The following is a 15,924-nucleotide window of genomic DNA, read 5'->3' as shown; positions in this document are numbered from 1 at the left end:
AACTTTGGATGAGCGTCTCAGAGACCAATTAATGCTTGGTTCTTCTCTTGAGAAAGCTAAGGACAGTCTATGGCAAAAAGACAATCCCACTCTCCAAGAGGTAATTGTAGCACTCAAATTACACGAACATTCAAATACCTGCTCTGAGGTGATTCGGAAAAACATTTCTGAAGAGAAAAAAGGATCTACTGAAGTAAAGGAAATAAAGACTTCCCCAAGAACTAACAGAGTGAGACCTGCATCCTCTAGTCTTTCCAAGACTTTAGAGATTCTTTCATCATGTTCCTTTGGTTTATTGCTCAGGAATCAAACCGAAACGCTCTTTGGTAGAAGCAATCTCCAACCTGAAATACCCTAGCTGTAAGGATGAATTAGTGAAGTTTCTAGGGATGTCCGAATTTTACAACAAATTCGTTCCTGGGTTTGCTCAAAAGACAGAGAAAATGAGGAATTTATTGAAGAAAGGCCAAGAATTTCTCTGGGACAAAGATTGTTCACTTGAGTATGACCACATCAAAAACTGTCTTAGCCACGCTCAAGATTTAGCTAGTTTTGACCCCACTGAGGATTCATTCATCATGACTGATGCAAGCTGTAAAGGTATTGGTGCGGTGCTTTTGCAAAAAGGTGAGAAAGTAGATAAGACCATTCTTTTCATATCAAGGCCTTTAAAAGGTGCCGAGTGCAATTACTCGGTTGTTGAAAAAGAAGCTTTGGCTGTATACTGGGCTGTTCATAAGCTTAAGACGTTTGTGTGGGGTAAAAGTTTCTCAGTTATTTCAGATCACAAGCCTCTTAAAGAGGTCTTTGGAAAGAAAGGTTTAGATTGTATTTCACACAGAATAAGAAAATGGGTGGTAGCCTTACAGGATTTTGAATTTAGTGTTTCTTATTTGCCTGGGTCAAACAATATACTTGCAGACTGTTTATCAAGACTCACGGGAGATGCTATGGCTGATGACATGGATGATACCTCTGTTGGCAATGAGGATTCTTTTGAGAACTTTAAAGTGTGTGTTGTCACACAAGGTGTGATCACGGAGGGTGAATGGACATCTGAGTTAGTTTCTGACCCGATTCTTCAACTTGTTGTTGGATTTCTACGTGATGGTTGGTGCCAAAAAAAGGACTGCAGTGAAGAAATTAAAGGGTTTTGGTGTGTAAAGGATCAACTCTCTATGCTAAATGGTTTGTTAGTTAGAGGGAGTAGACTCATACCTCCAGTGAAACTTAGGTCAAAGATAACTGATTTTGCACACTCTAGTCACATGTGTATTGCCAAGACCAAGGCGAGAGTTAGAGACACATATTGGTGGTCAGCCATGGACACAGAAATTGAAAGATTAGTTCGTGATTGTGTACAGTGTTCTTCTAGCGATAAGATTTTGAAATGTAGAACACAACCCATGATCATCAGAAAACAATCTGAGGGTCCGTGGGTCGATATCTCTTTGGACATTTTGGGTCCCGTCAAGGTGAACAGTCAGGATAAATATGTTCTGGTGTGTGTGGATATGTTTTCTAGATGGCCCTTCATAAGATTGTATCTCGTGTAGATTCTTCCTCAGTCGTCTCGTTTCTAGATGGACTATTTGCTCATGAAGGTTTACCAAGTTCAATTCTTACTGACAATGGGGTGCAGTTCACCTCTACGCTTGTAGAGAAGTTTTTGAGTGAGAGGAGCATTGTTCACAAGCGTGCTTCCGTATATCATCCGGAAAGCAACGGTGTTGTTGAGAGATTCATTAAAGTTCTTAAGGAAGCGATGCAGTTAGCTCTTGTTTCTAAGTGTTGTTGGGAGGAGGCTGTAGAGAAGAAGGTCTGTGAATACAGATTCACCACACACTCTTCCACTGGCGTTACTCCGTTCATCTTATTCAAGGGTAGATCTGCCTGTACCCTTCTCAAACCCTCTTGGGTTTTAAGTAAACTTGGTCAAGCTGGAGGCTCTTGCGATAACACACGTGATTCTACTACCTGGAGAGAGAAAGAATTAGAGAAAATGGTTAGAAGGAAGTGTGAGTATGATGAAAAGAAAGCCGTTAAAAAAACTGTTGAATGTGTGGGGGATGTAGTAAGGATCAAGTTACCTGAAAGGAAGTTTAGAGTCTCCAAATTTAGTAAAGCTATAAAAGTTATTAAAGTATTAGGGAACGCTATCAGAACTCAAGACCACAAAGTTTGGAATCTCAGTAGGATTGTTGTCTGTCGTTCTAATAGTGTCATACAGGACACTGATTCTTCTTCATCCATGCCTTCATCTGCTGGTGAAGTGAGGAGGTCCACGAGGGTGAGAGTTAGTTCTTCACGTTTGAATGGATTTGTTACTTCCTGAAATAAGAGGTTAATTTTCCTAAAATAAGAGATTCATTTTCCTCTTGTATTTTGCTTTTGCCAAATCTTTAATTTTAAGCGTTATTAATGGGAGGGAGGTGCTGTGGTATTCTCCACTATAAACTTTCTTCCATGTTTATCTCAGACTTGGTGTTCCAGTGTGGAATGGAGTTACTTAGAATGTTTGGTCTTAGTAACAGACCATTTGTCAACTGGACTCTGGAGGATGAGGTTTTTAGATTGAAGCTTACAATAAAACCTCTGCTTCTTCAACATCAACCTGACTCTTCATCATTTACAAGGTGATACTACACATGGGTACTATAGCTCCATCTATCATTGGATATTTTATTTCGGTCCTGCACTATTTCGGTAACACTATGGTTTGTTTTGATGCTATAAACGCACAGATTGAAGTGGCTGCAAACTGTGATACTCACCTCCCCTTTTCTCACCCCCAAATCCTCTCCTACTGCTATGAACTAAACAATCTAAACCCTTCCTTCTTCTATTCCTCCACTATTCCTTTTACAATCCAAATAACCGCTCAAATTAATTTATATTTCCCTACACTAATTCACCACTAATCCTTTTTGGGTTCCAGAGTCGCTTGCTACTCACCAAAAAGTGCTACAACACCTCATTGGGGTGCAAGCGCTAAATAAATGCAAACCCTTCCCTCCTCCATCCCTCCACTATCCTTTTCAATCGAAATACTAAACTAACCGGTCTAAAGCTCAATTGAATTTCTTATGTCCCTAAACTAATTCACCACTAATCCTTTTCTGGTTCCAGAGTAGCATGATACTTGCCGAAAAGCGCTTCAGCACCTCGTCAGAGGTAGCAAGCGCAATATAAATGCAAACCCTTTCCTCTTCTATCCATCCACTATCCTTCTTAATCCAAATAACAGACAAACATCCTCGGCTCAAATTAATCTCCTATTTCACTATGCTAATTCACCACTAATCCTTTTTTGGGTCCGGAGTAGGGTGCTATTCGCTGAAAAAGCACTTTGGCGCCTCGTCAGTGGAAGTATGTGTTATATAAATGCAATTATAAAGCTCAAAATTAACATGTTGCATGGCTTAAGACTTGTGGAGACCTATTAGCTATGCCAATGTTACTTTGTATAAGATCAACGACTTCAAGGCCATTCCTGGATTTTATGTTAGTAGGATCTTTGCTGCCCTAAAAGTGAAAACTGAAATGCCCCAGGACCAAGAAAGGGTCAAACTTGAAGATGTAAGGAGACAATAGTTTTACTGCTGTAGCACGAATGTTTGTGTCCAGGTGGTCTATAGATTAAGGCTCCTCTGAATGAGAATGAGTGAAGAAAAATATGAAAGAGGAGAATCTCCTAGAGGTCGATTGAAATGAAAAACAAAAATCCAAAATATTACAACTATACTTTTCATTACAATTTATAGTGACACGGCTACCAGTCTTGCCTGCACCATGACGCTTTATAACATTCTAGTTTTGGGGAACAGCAATCTCTATTTCTGGATTTGTTGAGGTGTTTAACCAAATGTTGTGACAAAACAAATATCCAGTGGCAGGCTTTGGATCTTACCCAAAAAAAAGAATGCTATGCTTGCGAAGAGCATGAGAATTAAGATAGGCACAGTTTATGGTTGTCTTTGAGGAAGAAATATATAAATGGGCTGTTCCATTCTTGGCATGTCTGTCAAGCCCGAAGTAGTGCCCTGGAGTCACAAGAATCCACAATTAGATAAAGCAAAAGGACCTTCAGTGTCACCTGGAGTGCATTTACAAGAGTTAGTATTCTTATATATGAATTAAGGGAACGTGAAAACTTTGTTCTTACCTTAAATTCTCTTCCAGAAAGTCCTGGCGTCGTCCAGGCTCAGACGCGCTTGCCTATGGCATGCCTTCACGGTGCATGGACGCACCACGTCCATGTTTAAATTTCTGTTGCCGATCAAAATCTAGACCACAGCAATGGGAAGTACAGAAACACTCACAAAATAGCGACTATCCATGCTGAGAAAATAAGACCTTTCCTCTTGTTCTCGCATCTCATAGAACTTACAAGGGCACTGATCCTCCTTAAACTGAACTATACAGTAGTTATGCATGCCAGAAAAATTATTACAATAAAAACTAGCTACCTTGAACTCCTCGCTGAAGACTAGGTAGGTTACACTAGCACCTCCAGGGTTGGCTGTTTCCTTGGTCCAGGCAGTATTGGCACAGTTCCCAACACCAACGGCCTCTGCCTGTGTCATTGCTCCGAATCCACCAGGAGCCTGCATTTGTCTCACCAAGGATTGTTAGCAGACTTGTTTGGCCACACTCCCTATCACCTCATCATGGAAAGCTCAGACTCCATCTGACCATCTCCCTTGCCTCTTCACAAGCGACTGCTCTTGATGAAGCCATACACTGGGAAGAACATTAAACTAAGGTACCAGTATTGGAGTGCATGAATGACTGCACCCAACCAAATGGTACTATTTGGTGCTCGTGACTGCCTTGAAGGACTGTGTACCTAGACACCAGCAACCCACACCAGAGAATGAGGGCTTGTACCCTTTATGGGTGTTGTCTGTCCTCAACTCTTACCCCTAAACTAGTCCATCATCTACTGGCCCTCAGATAAGCTCATGTCTGAAAAATACTCTTGAGTCAGCCCCTCAAAGCCTCTTGCCTACATATACCAGACACCCAAAAATTGTTTTGAGGAATACCTTTGCTAAATATATCATGCTTATGGCAATGTTCCTCAAAGTTAAGGTGCCATTCTCCCACACAAGCAGCAAGCCAAGCAAGCAGCAGACAAGCAGCAAGAAAATATCTTGCTCAGGCAGGCCAATGCCATTACAATGTGGGCTAAATGTGTGGAATGTTTGCTGTGCCGCTTTGCTTCCAAATTGTGGCACGAAGTATGAGTTTATGCTCAACCTAGTCAAAGAGGTGAGCAGAAAATACTGTTGTACCACAGTCTCATTGACACTTCTGTCAGGAACTTGATATGGGAGCAGCAAGAAGGATGGATGAAATTATGTGAACTGAAGCCTGGGGGACATTTAAAAACAACCTTTCCCTCACATTGGAGATCAAAAACCTCTTCAGTCCCTCCACTGACCAAGTTCTCAAGCAGTACAAGGTCACATCCAAGTTGTTCCGAACAGATCCCACTCCTCCTTCCAACAGTTGAAGCTTTTCAAGGCCCCTTTCTGTGCCATATCTACATCCTCAGTCCAGTAAGAGGCGTTTCAGAGGCTCAGACAAATTTTAGGACGTCCAAAGGCTTCCCTGAGTCTATTTCGTTCCTTTATTGGTCTCAAATCAGCACTAATGCATAGGTTCTGTCTGTGGAGGACAGCTAAGCTCCAAGGCTTCCTTGCATGAAGTCCTTTCCATGCGGTCATCTACAAAGCTAAACATGCTTGCCAAGAATCCCTGGTGCAAAGTCTGACTGTGCTTAAAATTAATATGCTCAGTTAGAACACACATATCAGTGCCCATATCACTCAGTCAGAGGACAATTGTAGGTTCATAAAGTTAGAAATTGCTTTCCTTCAAACATATGAGGGGTAAACAGCCCACACACAAGGCCCATTGAAACTCTGTGACCCATGTGCCTCTACTTCCGCTAGTATTCCGCTGCTGATAGTAACACTTGAGGCAGTACTCTGTAGATGGAAAAGGATCTGTCAGAATTATGACTTGATCTTCGCACCACTATCGTCTGTTGTTGGATGTTCCTCTGAAAGTTGAGCGGCAAAGAAGTATTTAGGGTCTCTGATTTTCCCGCTCAATGCCTGTAATATTCAAGTGTGAATACGAAGATGCTATGCTGCAGAAAAGATGCACGTAGAATCAAGTTTTATTGCCACGTTTTACATGCATATTTAGTAGCATTTTAGATCACTTTGATATACATTGAGAAGCGGTTGGGCTGTGTTGCATGATCCTTGTTTTAGTTCTGTCTTGCTGATTTGTATTGCAAGTAACTTGAATAGATATTTACCACAATTGAATTGTTTTACAGGACCAAGGTGTTCAAGTCCCACTCCTCTGTGAGCCACAGGACGTCTCACACTGTCCCCCGTGCATCCTCGCAGACCGAGATCTTCCACTTGCGTGATCGGAAGGCAGGAGGACTTCCATTAAATGAGAAGATGGCGGAGGAAGAAGTGGAGAGAAGCTTGCCGCGTGGAAAGCGTGAGACTGCCAAGCTTCGCCAGCAACTCCTTCCCATCTTCAAACAGCAGGAGGTGGACTTTGTGCTACAGAATGAACAGTGCGAGCGAGACCTCAACAAGATTTCAGAAATGATACTTAACCTGAAATCATGAATTCCACCAGCCACCTTTCCAGAAGAAAACACCTCTCCTAAGGATTAAATTCCTCTTACCTAAAGGGGCATCCTACCTCCATAGTGCTACATTCAGAAAGCCAATGCTCTTTCTTTATGACATTTGCATCCTTTGCTAAGTATATGGGGATGCAGAGCTTCAATACGTTTGATGTGGCATCTAAACTGGCTTTCGATTGTTTTAGTGTGGTGCACATCCTGGATTCAGATCGCAGGGCCCAGAAACTGCAGTAAAGTAATGCGGTCAGAATCACATTGGGGCCACTTTCTGAATTCAAGGCCACTAACTTGTGTTGCGTACTTCAGAGTCTAAAAGGAGGCACATTTAGACACGCAGAAAAGAGGCCAGAATTGTGTGAGAAACCACATGTGATGTGACATGCAGAGGTGGATCTCGTGTTGGTGAGGAGTGGCAGCTCCAGGCAAGCATGGAGTCTGTGATGCAGACATGGTTAAGAAGATGTAGATACAAAGTTTAGTTCTTACGTAGTGTAGCAAGAGGAATGACACGTGAAGAGGGTTAAATATTAGCCTAAAGATGCAGACAGCACCTCTCCAGCTGCTTCTAAAATGGCTGAACACAGACATTCTATGGGTCTGAAAATGCTTGAGCAAATAAATGGCAAATAGGGTGCCTGGCAAACCCAAGCAATAATTTTAAGCTGCCACCCTTTCTATTAATGTTAGGTGAAAGGGTACTGTTCTTCAGCTCAACTGCTAAAAAAAAGTATTTGTATAAGTTTTGGGTCTTGTAAACCTTGTGACATTCTACTGCAGAAACTGTGATAACAGAACCTGTTCTTCTAGATTGCTGAATTCTCTTGAAGTTTCATATTACATTTTAATGACCTCCGTTGCAATTGCTCGTGGGGACATAGGGGAAATTATGTGAAAGTCGGGTACGTAACTGAAAATTTCAGCCGCATGAAAGTGGTGCAGATGCAGAACAACAAAAAAGGCTCATCATAAAAAAAAAAGAAATCCAGCTGGATCATAAAACCTCTGATTTTAATGCTGATTTTATTGAAAGAAGCATTCCATTGCATTTTTGTTAAATTGCAAACTGAACTTTAAAAAAAAAATAACATTTTAACATTAAACAACTTTGCGTTAAATTGTGTAGTTTGTCTGTAAAGCGCCTCATATGACATTTCAGGTTAAAGATCAGTGAGCCTAGCATACATGTTTATTTCAAAAGTAACCAATTTTGTAAATGGTCGTGGGAGAATTCATCATTTTTCAGGACAATATCTGATATGTTGTTGAAATATTTTTATGTGTTTTAGGATTTACAACAGAAGTGGGGAAAATTGACAGGCAATCTAACCAACTCCCTTATCAAAGGTGCTTGGGCTTCCTGCGAAGGATAAAAGCTCACAAAGTTATTTATACTGAGAAAAAAGAGAGATCTTTACAGAGAAAGCTGCACCCTGCATAGATTAGGTCTGAGGTAAAAATACAAATTTCTGGAAATCTGGTCAAGCTTCCAGGTAATGTGTCCACAAGTAGTCCATTTCTTTAGGACACAATGTCTTTAAGGGCAGAGGAAAGATCTGGGAAGGAAAATTTGTAACCAATTGCTAGCGTCCTCTTGGGAATAACCTTCTGACCCTTCAGGAGCATGACACCACGTTCCGTCCCAAAAATAGCATTGACCACAAACTCTGGAAGAGGGATGCAAGCCGGACGGCTTAGGGCCGAGGCAAAGCACTGGGTAAACTCTGCATTTGTGGCTGTGCTCGGGGCCACACCATTTAGAACCCCGTGCACTGCTTCTGTCTCCATGGCATAGGTGATGACTCCAGCCATGTCAGCCACATGGATCCATGGGAAATACTGGCACCCAGAGCCAATGGGGCCTCCCAGCCCAAAGCGGAATGGCCAGATCATCTGCGAAATGGCACCACCGTCATTACCAAGGATGACACCTATAAGGACGACAAAAAGGTAATGCAACATGTTAGTAAGAAAAGGCAGTAGTACTAATGAAGACTGTTCACTAGTTAAGACAACTATTCTTGTCATAAAAATACCCGTCCTTAGTTTTGACTGTTTTGGAAGTATCTGATGGGGTCCTGTTTATCTATTCACCTTTGGTACATAAAGAAAATTTCGGTAATTCAACGATATTATTCGCTTTCCCCTCCTAAAAAGTCCATCTGCAGGCATCACAATCTGTTAGCAGAGTTGCCTGAGTTGTATTGTGAAAGCAACTCTTTACCAAAACAAGTCTAACGGAGGGAAATGAATAGCATCCCGTGCTTTTTTCCTGTTAAGACAACCACTTTCTTTTGCATTTATTTCTCGTATTTGACCCTTTCCATTTTTTATTCTGTTATATTCCACGTGCTACAAAATCTCTTTATAACCTATAGAATATTTCAATTTGGATATGAATGATTAAACAAACCAGCTCTTTTCCACCCGAAAATGTGAGAAACAGAGAGGCAAAGTGCAGCTTACTTTGTTAGTAGGAGGAAATAACCTAGGAAACAGAAGCTCAACTTTATTCACCACTGCATCAACTGCCAATAGATGTTCAGCAATATTATGCTGTCCTTATAATAAAAAATGATATTTTTCATTCTGTTACAAATCTTGCCTCCCCTTTCCACATTACTGGTGTACAGTATTCCGATTTCCTTGTTCCTAACTTATATCTGGTACTCAACCCCCAGAAAGGGCTACACCCTTCAGTATTAACACGTTTCCAAGTCGTTCCTTCCTCTTAATGCCCAGTCCCTGTTTTCTGAAAGATCCCCGGGGAGCACCCTTAATATGATGGGCTTTTCCACTTCTCCTGCCTCATCTCCAACCATGTTCCGAAGCAAGTCCCACTCGCATTGTCACAGTTTTCTGTTACCTGACTTACATTTGTCCAATCCCCCAGGATCACTCAGCTTTTTATGCCCTGGAAATCCCACCCTTGTGTATTCTGGAGGAGAATAATACCTGGATTACTAACCGGTTATCTTCATTACTTTGATTCCATATTACTCAAATATAGCACTTACGGTGCGGGAACTCACCAAGGTCACAACTGCCAAGCACCTCTCCCCCGCCCCCTTTTTTAAATAAATAACTCCCTCCCCGTAGAGTGGGAATGTAAGCAATAGGATGAGGAATATGGAATTAAAGTAATGTAGTCTGCCAGTACATAACCAGGTATTCACTCCTCAGCCCTTCCTTACATATTGCAAGAATACCAAAGCACAACAAAGAACAGTTTACAGAATTCATGCATTTGCTAATTACAGTTCTAACCCCTGAGCTAAATGTCATCTGTAATGATCAACAAAAGTATAATTAGATGTCCAGATTGCTGCAGCACAAGCATCAGCTATGTAAACACCACCCCATTCTGCCCAAGGGCAGCCATCCCCTAGGTCGAACGGCCCTGGACGGATATAGGAGGCTCAGCACAGGTTCTTTTTGTAAGGGAAAGAGATTACCTTCTTCATCAATGAAGAAAGCGGAGATTTTTCTCCTTTATTGACCTGGCCGAAGTTAACAACAAATATTTACAATGCAATAGGTCTCGCAGCATTAAAGTTTGAGTAATTGGCATTGTGTATGACAATGCGTTGCATCAATTTTTATTTTAAACTTTGAATTGGTAAGTGATGGGGCAAATCTTAATGTGCATAGAAGTAGTCATTGTCATCCTTAACATATGAGGGTAATCTTGGCAGAAATGAGCCCTGTTTTGCATAATGTTTGTACCTACTTAATGACACTGATTATACTGAAGCCACTCTGGGAACAACAGTGATTGCCTTTGGTACAATAGATCTAAAGACAAAATGCTGGTAATTATTTCAAATGTGGCGACCTGGTGGCCTATCCCATTCTTCCCTGAGGTGAAAGGCGACACCTCACGTTCAGGGGGCACCTTCACATTTCTCTAATACAGGTCCGTAACCCAGGCCCCTGCGGTCTCCGCGCCTCAACCCTTAAATGGTTCATTCAGTCCAAGGCTAATGAGTATCTGTGAGTTATGTGAAACACTAGGGTGCCCTCATCACATTTTCCTTAGGGTGGTGGTACATTATTTTGTGTTACACCACTGCTCTAAGCCTATGAGATCTACGCCCATCATTTCCTTCAGCTCCTGATGTGATAGTCACTCTGGGGTCATTTCGCCCGCCACACTGCACACCATTAGAGTGACAGGCTAGCGCTAGGCCTAAGAGGGCGGTTGGGGGTTTGCTGCGTCCCTGAGAGGCCGAGGTCTGCTGCTAACCCTTCCCTCCATTCCCAGCACTATTTGGGGGTCTGTGCGCTATGGGCTTTGCAGGGGCCTCTGTGTGCAGCGTCCTGAGAGCATGGCTGTGGCCTAAAAGCAGTTCTGGAGGGAGATCTTTGAAACTAAGTGGGGACTGGGGACCTTGGAGAACTGTGTGCTGTGGGACAGGCACTGGGGTGCGGGATGTGGAATATGGCAAGTGGGGTCTGGAGAGGGCTATAGGCTGTCGGGGAGGCAGATATATCTGCGAGGACCCCGGAGCCCTGGAACATTATTCCTAATGTGTGAAGGGTACTGGTGTGTGAAGAGAACCCAAGGCGACGGGGCAGGGCGGGGATGGGGTGGTGGTGTCACGGGCATTGGGGTGGCTGTCGATAAAACATTTTTTATTTACCTTTTCTTCTGTATTTTTGTGTCATGGGATTTGCGCTGTGCAGGTTGTTTTTGTTTGTATAGCATGAAATCCCTCCTACCCATCTTACACACCCTCTCCTCGCTTCATATAAAATCTATTTTCAACAGGAAATGGGAGATGTGACTTCCTGTCAATGGCTTCCTGTTACTGCACCAGCGCCCGTGTGGTTCAAGGCCGTGTCTGTGCTGTCACTGCAGTTCAGTGTAGAAATTGCAACTCGGTTCCCGTGTTGGTTCAGCCCATGGTTTTGTGTGAGTGAAGCTGGTGTACCTACCGCACAGGATTTGTGTTAATGCAGCTCAGAACTTCTGCCACTGCAGTGCAGAGCAGGGCCTCCGCGGCGCAGGACAGAGGCCGTGCGCTCAAGTGTCGCTCGGGGCTCGGAGCAGTATAGCACTTCGCGGGGCCAGCTCAGTTCGGCACCAGCGGAGCGCACGGCCAGTGTCACTGTGGCTCAGAGGCAGCGCAGCTCGGGATTGACCTCCTTGCACCTCAGTGTCACTCTGGCCTCGGGCGACGCTGCAGTGCAGTCCATGACTGACTGATGTCGCACGGATTGCCACTTCAAGAGAACGTTGTTTTTTGTATAGCGCTTCTTTACACCGCCATAAGAACGCCGACAGCGCTAAGGGGGCAAGCCATATGGGACACTGACTTAGCCGGGGAGAGAAGAGACACGTGAAGGGAATGAAAGCGGAGTCTAGTGAATGGAGTGTTCTTCGCTGGAACTACTAGAGAGAACAATAGTGCCTTGTGGGCAGCTGGTCTTTGGCGTCTGGGGGCGGGCAGGATGTGAGGGCAACCGAATGGGAGGGGTTAAAGGAGTCTGGGAGGAAAGGAGGTTGAAGGCAGGATGAAGGGGTGAGCGTGAGCGGTGACAGTGTGAGAGTATTCGTACCCGACATCGTGGTAGACTGTGTGAGTGACACCTCAGCAGGCTAAAGGGAGTCCCTGGGAGGGAGCGAGCCGCTCACACTCCACGGTTTCCAGGGTCAGCAGTCTCGCTCCTGCTTCCCCTGAGAATTTTTTTTCAGTAGGCCCGCAGCTGAAGAGGGAAGACTCGCGTCTGGGGCACCCGTACCCCAGTAGTTTGAGCATCCATTTTATCAATCTATTTATTTATTTGTGCATTTTTATATAGCGCGAACTTTACCCAGAGGTGTCAGAGCGCTTCACAATAGAACAACGTAAATTACATAAGGAATGAGAGTAGCATGGAAATAGTTAAAACTACTTATAGGTACTCCTGGTGGAAATTACACACTAGCAAGTTACAGATCCATTCAAGATTATAACAAGCAATGTCTGCCAGTGACGTCAGACGGTTCGCGCAGTGACACTTGGCCGTGTGCGCTGCTGCTAGCTCCAGCTAATAGGGACTGTGCACGGGCGGAGGCCCTGTCTCGGCAGCTGTGGAACCGGAGAGGCAGCCGGGATCGCTGCGCAGGAGGGGGGTGAACGGGGGGCGTCAGCCATCACGGAGGGATTTTGTATGTGGGCACGAGTAATTGACAGGGGAAAGTTACTTGGTTGGGCCGGTACTGGTGTGCTGTGACTTCGATGCAGAAAATAATGGTTCTGTCGGGTGCATACAACAGTAATTTATCAAGACAGTTTCCTTATGCAAGGACTCCTAATAGAACCAACAAAAAACCCCTCGAAAAAAGATCATCACAGTAAATGAAAAGAAAATCCTGTGAATTATTTTCTATTGTCTTTATAACATTTTTCAGGTCAAAAAATCATTTCTATACATTATATACCACAACCACTGTCAATATAGCAAATATAGTGCAGAAAAAACCACATTAATAAATTGTGATCAACAAAATACATTCAAAATTCATTGAAATAATGAGGAATATGAAGAAGCTATACACATATGTACAGAGTGTTATTTCTTGAAGGCCATCAACTAATACAATCTGGGAACCCTATAGTTTCTTTCAAGTTCATTAGAGCTCCGAGTTTGAGGCCTGTGAACAGATGTCGAACTCGCGGAAAGAGACTCGAATTGGTCGGCTTCTCAGCTCTCGAACCGGCTGTAACCCAGCAGCCGGTTCGAGAGCTGGAAAGCCGACCAATTCGAGTCTCTTTCAGCGAGTTACTCCACGACGAAAAGATTATTTCTCCACCTGACTAACGCATTTGGAGGGTAGGACTGTCGTGCTGCACATATTTGTCTTGAAAAACACCCGACGCGACTGCAATAACTAGCGCTTAAAGGGTCGAAACGTCGACATCTGTTCACAGGCCTCATAAACTCGGAGCTCTCACAGATGCCAGATTCTTCTCTGCCTTCTCTGCCTAGTCTGATATCTTTAGAACCAATCAATTCAAGGAGGGAGAATCCTGTTCCAAACTGGCTGTTTAGGTAGGGCATTGCTTTCCCATCGTTTAACCTTCTGGTAGATCCTGGATTGAAACTGCATTGAGTTCTCTCTCCAATTTGAAGAACTACATATTTTGTAAGCTCTCCAAAGATCCTGTGCTGAAATGTAGTTTGGCACTGCTCACTATCCCTTGATGATGGTATCCATTGTCACTGTAACTGGGAGAGTGGAGGAAAAAAAGAGAAATCCATCTCTCCAAATTGAGAGGTTTCAACCACAGAAGGAGACTATCCCTTTGAGATTGTGACACTGGAATAGGATGGTAGAAATTATTTGAGGGCGGATCCCAATGTTGCACAGAATGCAGAGCACAAGAGGACCAAGATGTCGGCAAATCCAAGGGCCCACAAACGGAGAGGCTGCCTGTTAAACATTTTGTGATATACATATTCACTGAAAAAAACAAAGGTTTAAATAACGTTATATTCGAGTGGATTTCTTAGTGACAACATTAACATCTTAAAGAAAAATAAAGTTGAGAGAAATTCAGCAGATATAGTTAGTAGCACTCCCTCCATGCACTGCTTGTTACATCACATATGACAGCACTCATGGCATGTTCCGTAACTTTACCTATGACCTCATCCAAGCTTTTTTTGTACACATTGCTCTATAAAAGTGTATAGCTTTAGAGCTGTAAATGTAAGTACAAAATAACCCCGAAGAATATAAGCCATGATAAATGCAAGCACAGGAACAAATCCCTTAGCTGTAGATGGTATGGGTTGTGTACCACATTAACCCTATATTATACACTTCAGGGGCAGAGTAGCTCACATTAACAACCAACCACAGATATATCGAAAACCCTCACTTGATACGGTGTTCAATCTGTAAATACCTGTTCAGAACAAGCCAAGTTCCAAAAACAATGCCCTATTCTGGACAGCTTTTATCTGTATCAAACCGCTTCCAGTCACCAAACAAAATTAGTTGATATAAGTAGAGAAGTGAATACTGTAAACTATTAATTCTGTGGAAAGAGTTTATTCTGTATCAGACGGTTTGCAGACCGTGATACTTTCATGACAAATATACTATAGATTAATAAAACGTATCTACTAAGCGCAGTGTACACTCTAAGCAAAACTTGTTCAAAGAGCGGCCATTCACTTAAAATAGCCACGGTCTGAAGGTGCTAAAGCTCATACTACCTGCAGTCTTCATACTGTGCTGAAAACATTACAAATAGCCCATCTTCTGAAGCAAAGTAAGCACATGTACATAGGTTAGTATCTGGTGCACATTCTTCTTCGTTAAATAGAAATTGTCATGCTGAGATAATTCTGTCTCCCAACTCAAGGCTGCTTAAAAGGCTTAGTTTGTAGTACCCAGAATCTTTTCCCTGCTGGAAACTTTTTCTGCAGTACCAAAAACCTTCTGTGTAGAACATATTGAACACAATTCAGCTGCCACCTGCTCACTCCTTAATACATAGATTTAGGGGAGGGGCTTCGCGCGATTCCAAGATGGACGCGTGAGCTAAGAGCTCCCGGGACCCCTTCCACCTCCGGCGACTATCCTGTCATTTATCCTGATTCTGACAACGGATATTTTTCATTGACGCCCTGCTGATGCCAGCGCTCTTTTCGTGACTTGTTTTGGCCGTCGCACGCTGGACTTACTGCGACCTGAACTTTGAGGCCTACCACGTATGCCAACCGGGGGCTTGAGTCCCCGAGGTACCCAGGTGGCAATTGAACAACAGCGGCTGGTGGGCCACGCCCTCTTCCCTTGGTGTACTTTCGGTTTCATTTCTGCTTCTAGTGCTAGCCCACTTCCCGATTGGAGTTCTTACTCTGCGACTGCTGGCCTGGTCTTGTGCTGTGCCCTTCTTTCCTCGCAATTCGGCGCCTGCCACGACGGAGGCTGTTTTGTCCGAGTTTCGCAATTCCAGTTGAAGTTTCTCCCCGGTCATGACGGGCAGGACAGTGGTCGAGAGACGCGGCGCAAGAGGCTCGTCCCGAGGGGGGGCCACCCAATCTTAGACCATTGATCGCTTTACTCGACCCAAGGGCTCCCCGGGCGGATCGAGTGGTGCCCTGGAGGAAGCTGGGGACGGTGCTCCTGATGGCGAGGAGCCTACCCTGAAAGACATGATGGGCGCCATTGCGAGTATTCAATCCAGCATGGGCCAGCAGTATGAAACCCTGGCTGCTAAAATAGACACAGTGGCGGTTGATGTTTC

General features: G+C 43.7%; 2 protein-coding genes across 3 annotated transcripts in view; one reads left to right on the top strand and one right to left on the bottom strand.

Moving 5' to 3' along the window:
- Nucleotides 1-7,797, top strand: part of LOC144755661 (NEDD4-binding protein 1-like) — a 272,368-nt gene extending 264,571 nt beyond the window's left edge. For both annotated transcript variants that reach the window (XM_078644828.1, XM_078644827.1), the window contains exon 7: nt 6,356-7,797. In XM_078644828.1, the coding sequence (XP_078500954.1) occupies nt 6,356-6,662 (307 nt within the window). In that variant the 3' untranslated portion in view covers nt 6,663-7,797. The remainder of the gene's footprint in view (nt 1-6,355) is intronic.
- A 270-nt stretch (nt 7,798-8,067) lies between these two features.
- On the bottom strand, nt 8,068-11,382 carry LOC144755662 (epimerase family protein SDR39U1-like). Its single transcript, XM_078644829.1, has 2 exons — nt 11,323-11,382; nt 8,068-8,610 (listed from the first exon to the last, which is right to left on the bottom strand). The coding sequence occupies exons 1-2, from the start codon at nt 11,345-11,347 to the stop codon at nt 8,201-8,203; spliced, it is 435 nt and encodes a 144-aa protein (XP_078500955.1). The 5' UTR covers nt 11,348-11,382; the 3' UTR covers nt 8,068-8,200.
- Between the last annotated feature and the right edge of the window lie 4,542 nt (nt 11,383-15,924).

The sequence above is a fragment of the Lissotriton helveticus genome, chromosome 5_1 (assembly GCF_964261635.1).
Source record: "Lissotriton helveticus chromosome 5_1, aLisHel1.1, whole genome shotgun sequence".
Classification (NCBI taxonomy): domain Eukaryota; kingdom Metazoa; phylum Chordata; class Amphibia; order Caudata; family Salamandridae; genus Lissotriton; species Lissotriton helveticus.
This window is presented reverse-complemented; position numbering and strand designations above follow the sequence as displayed.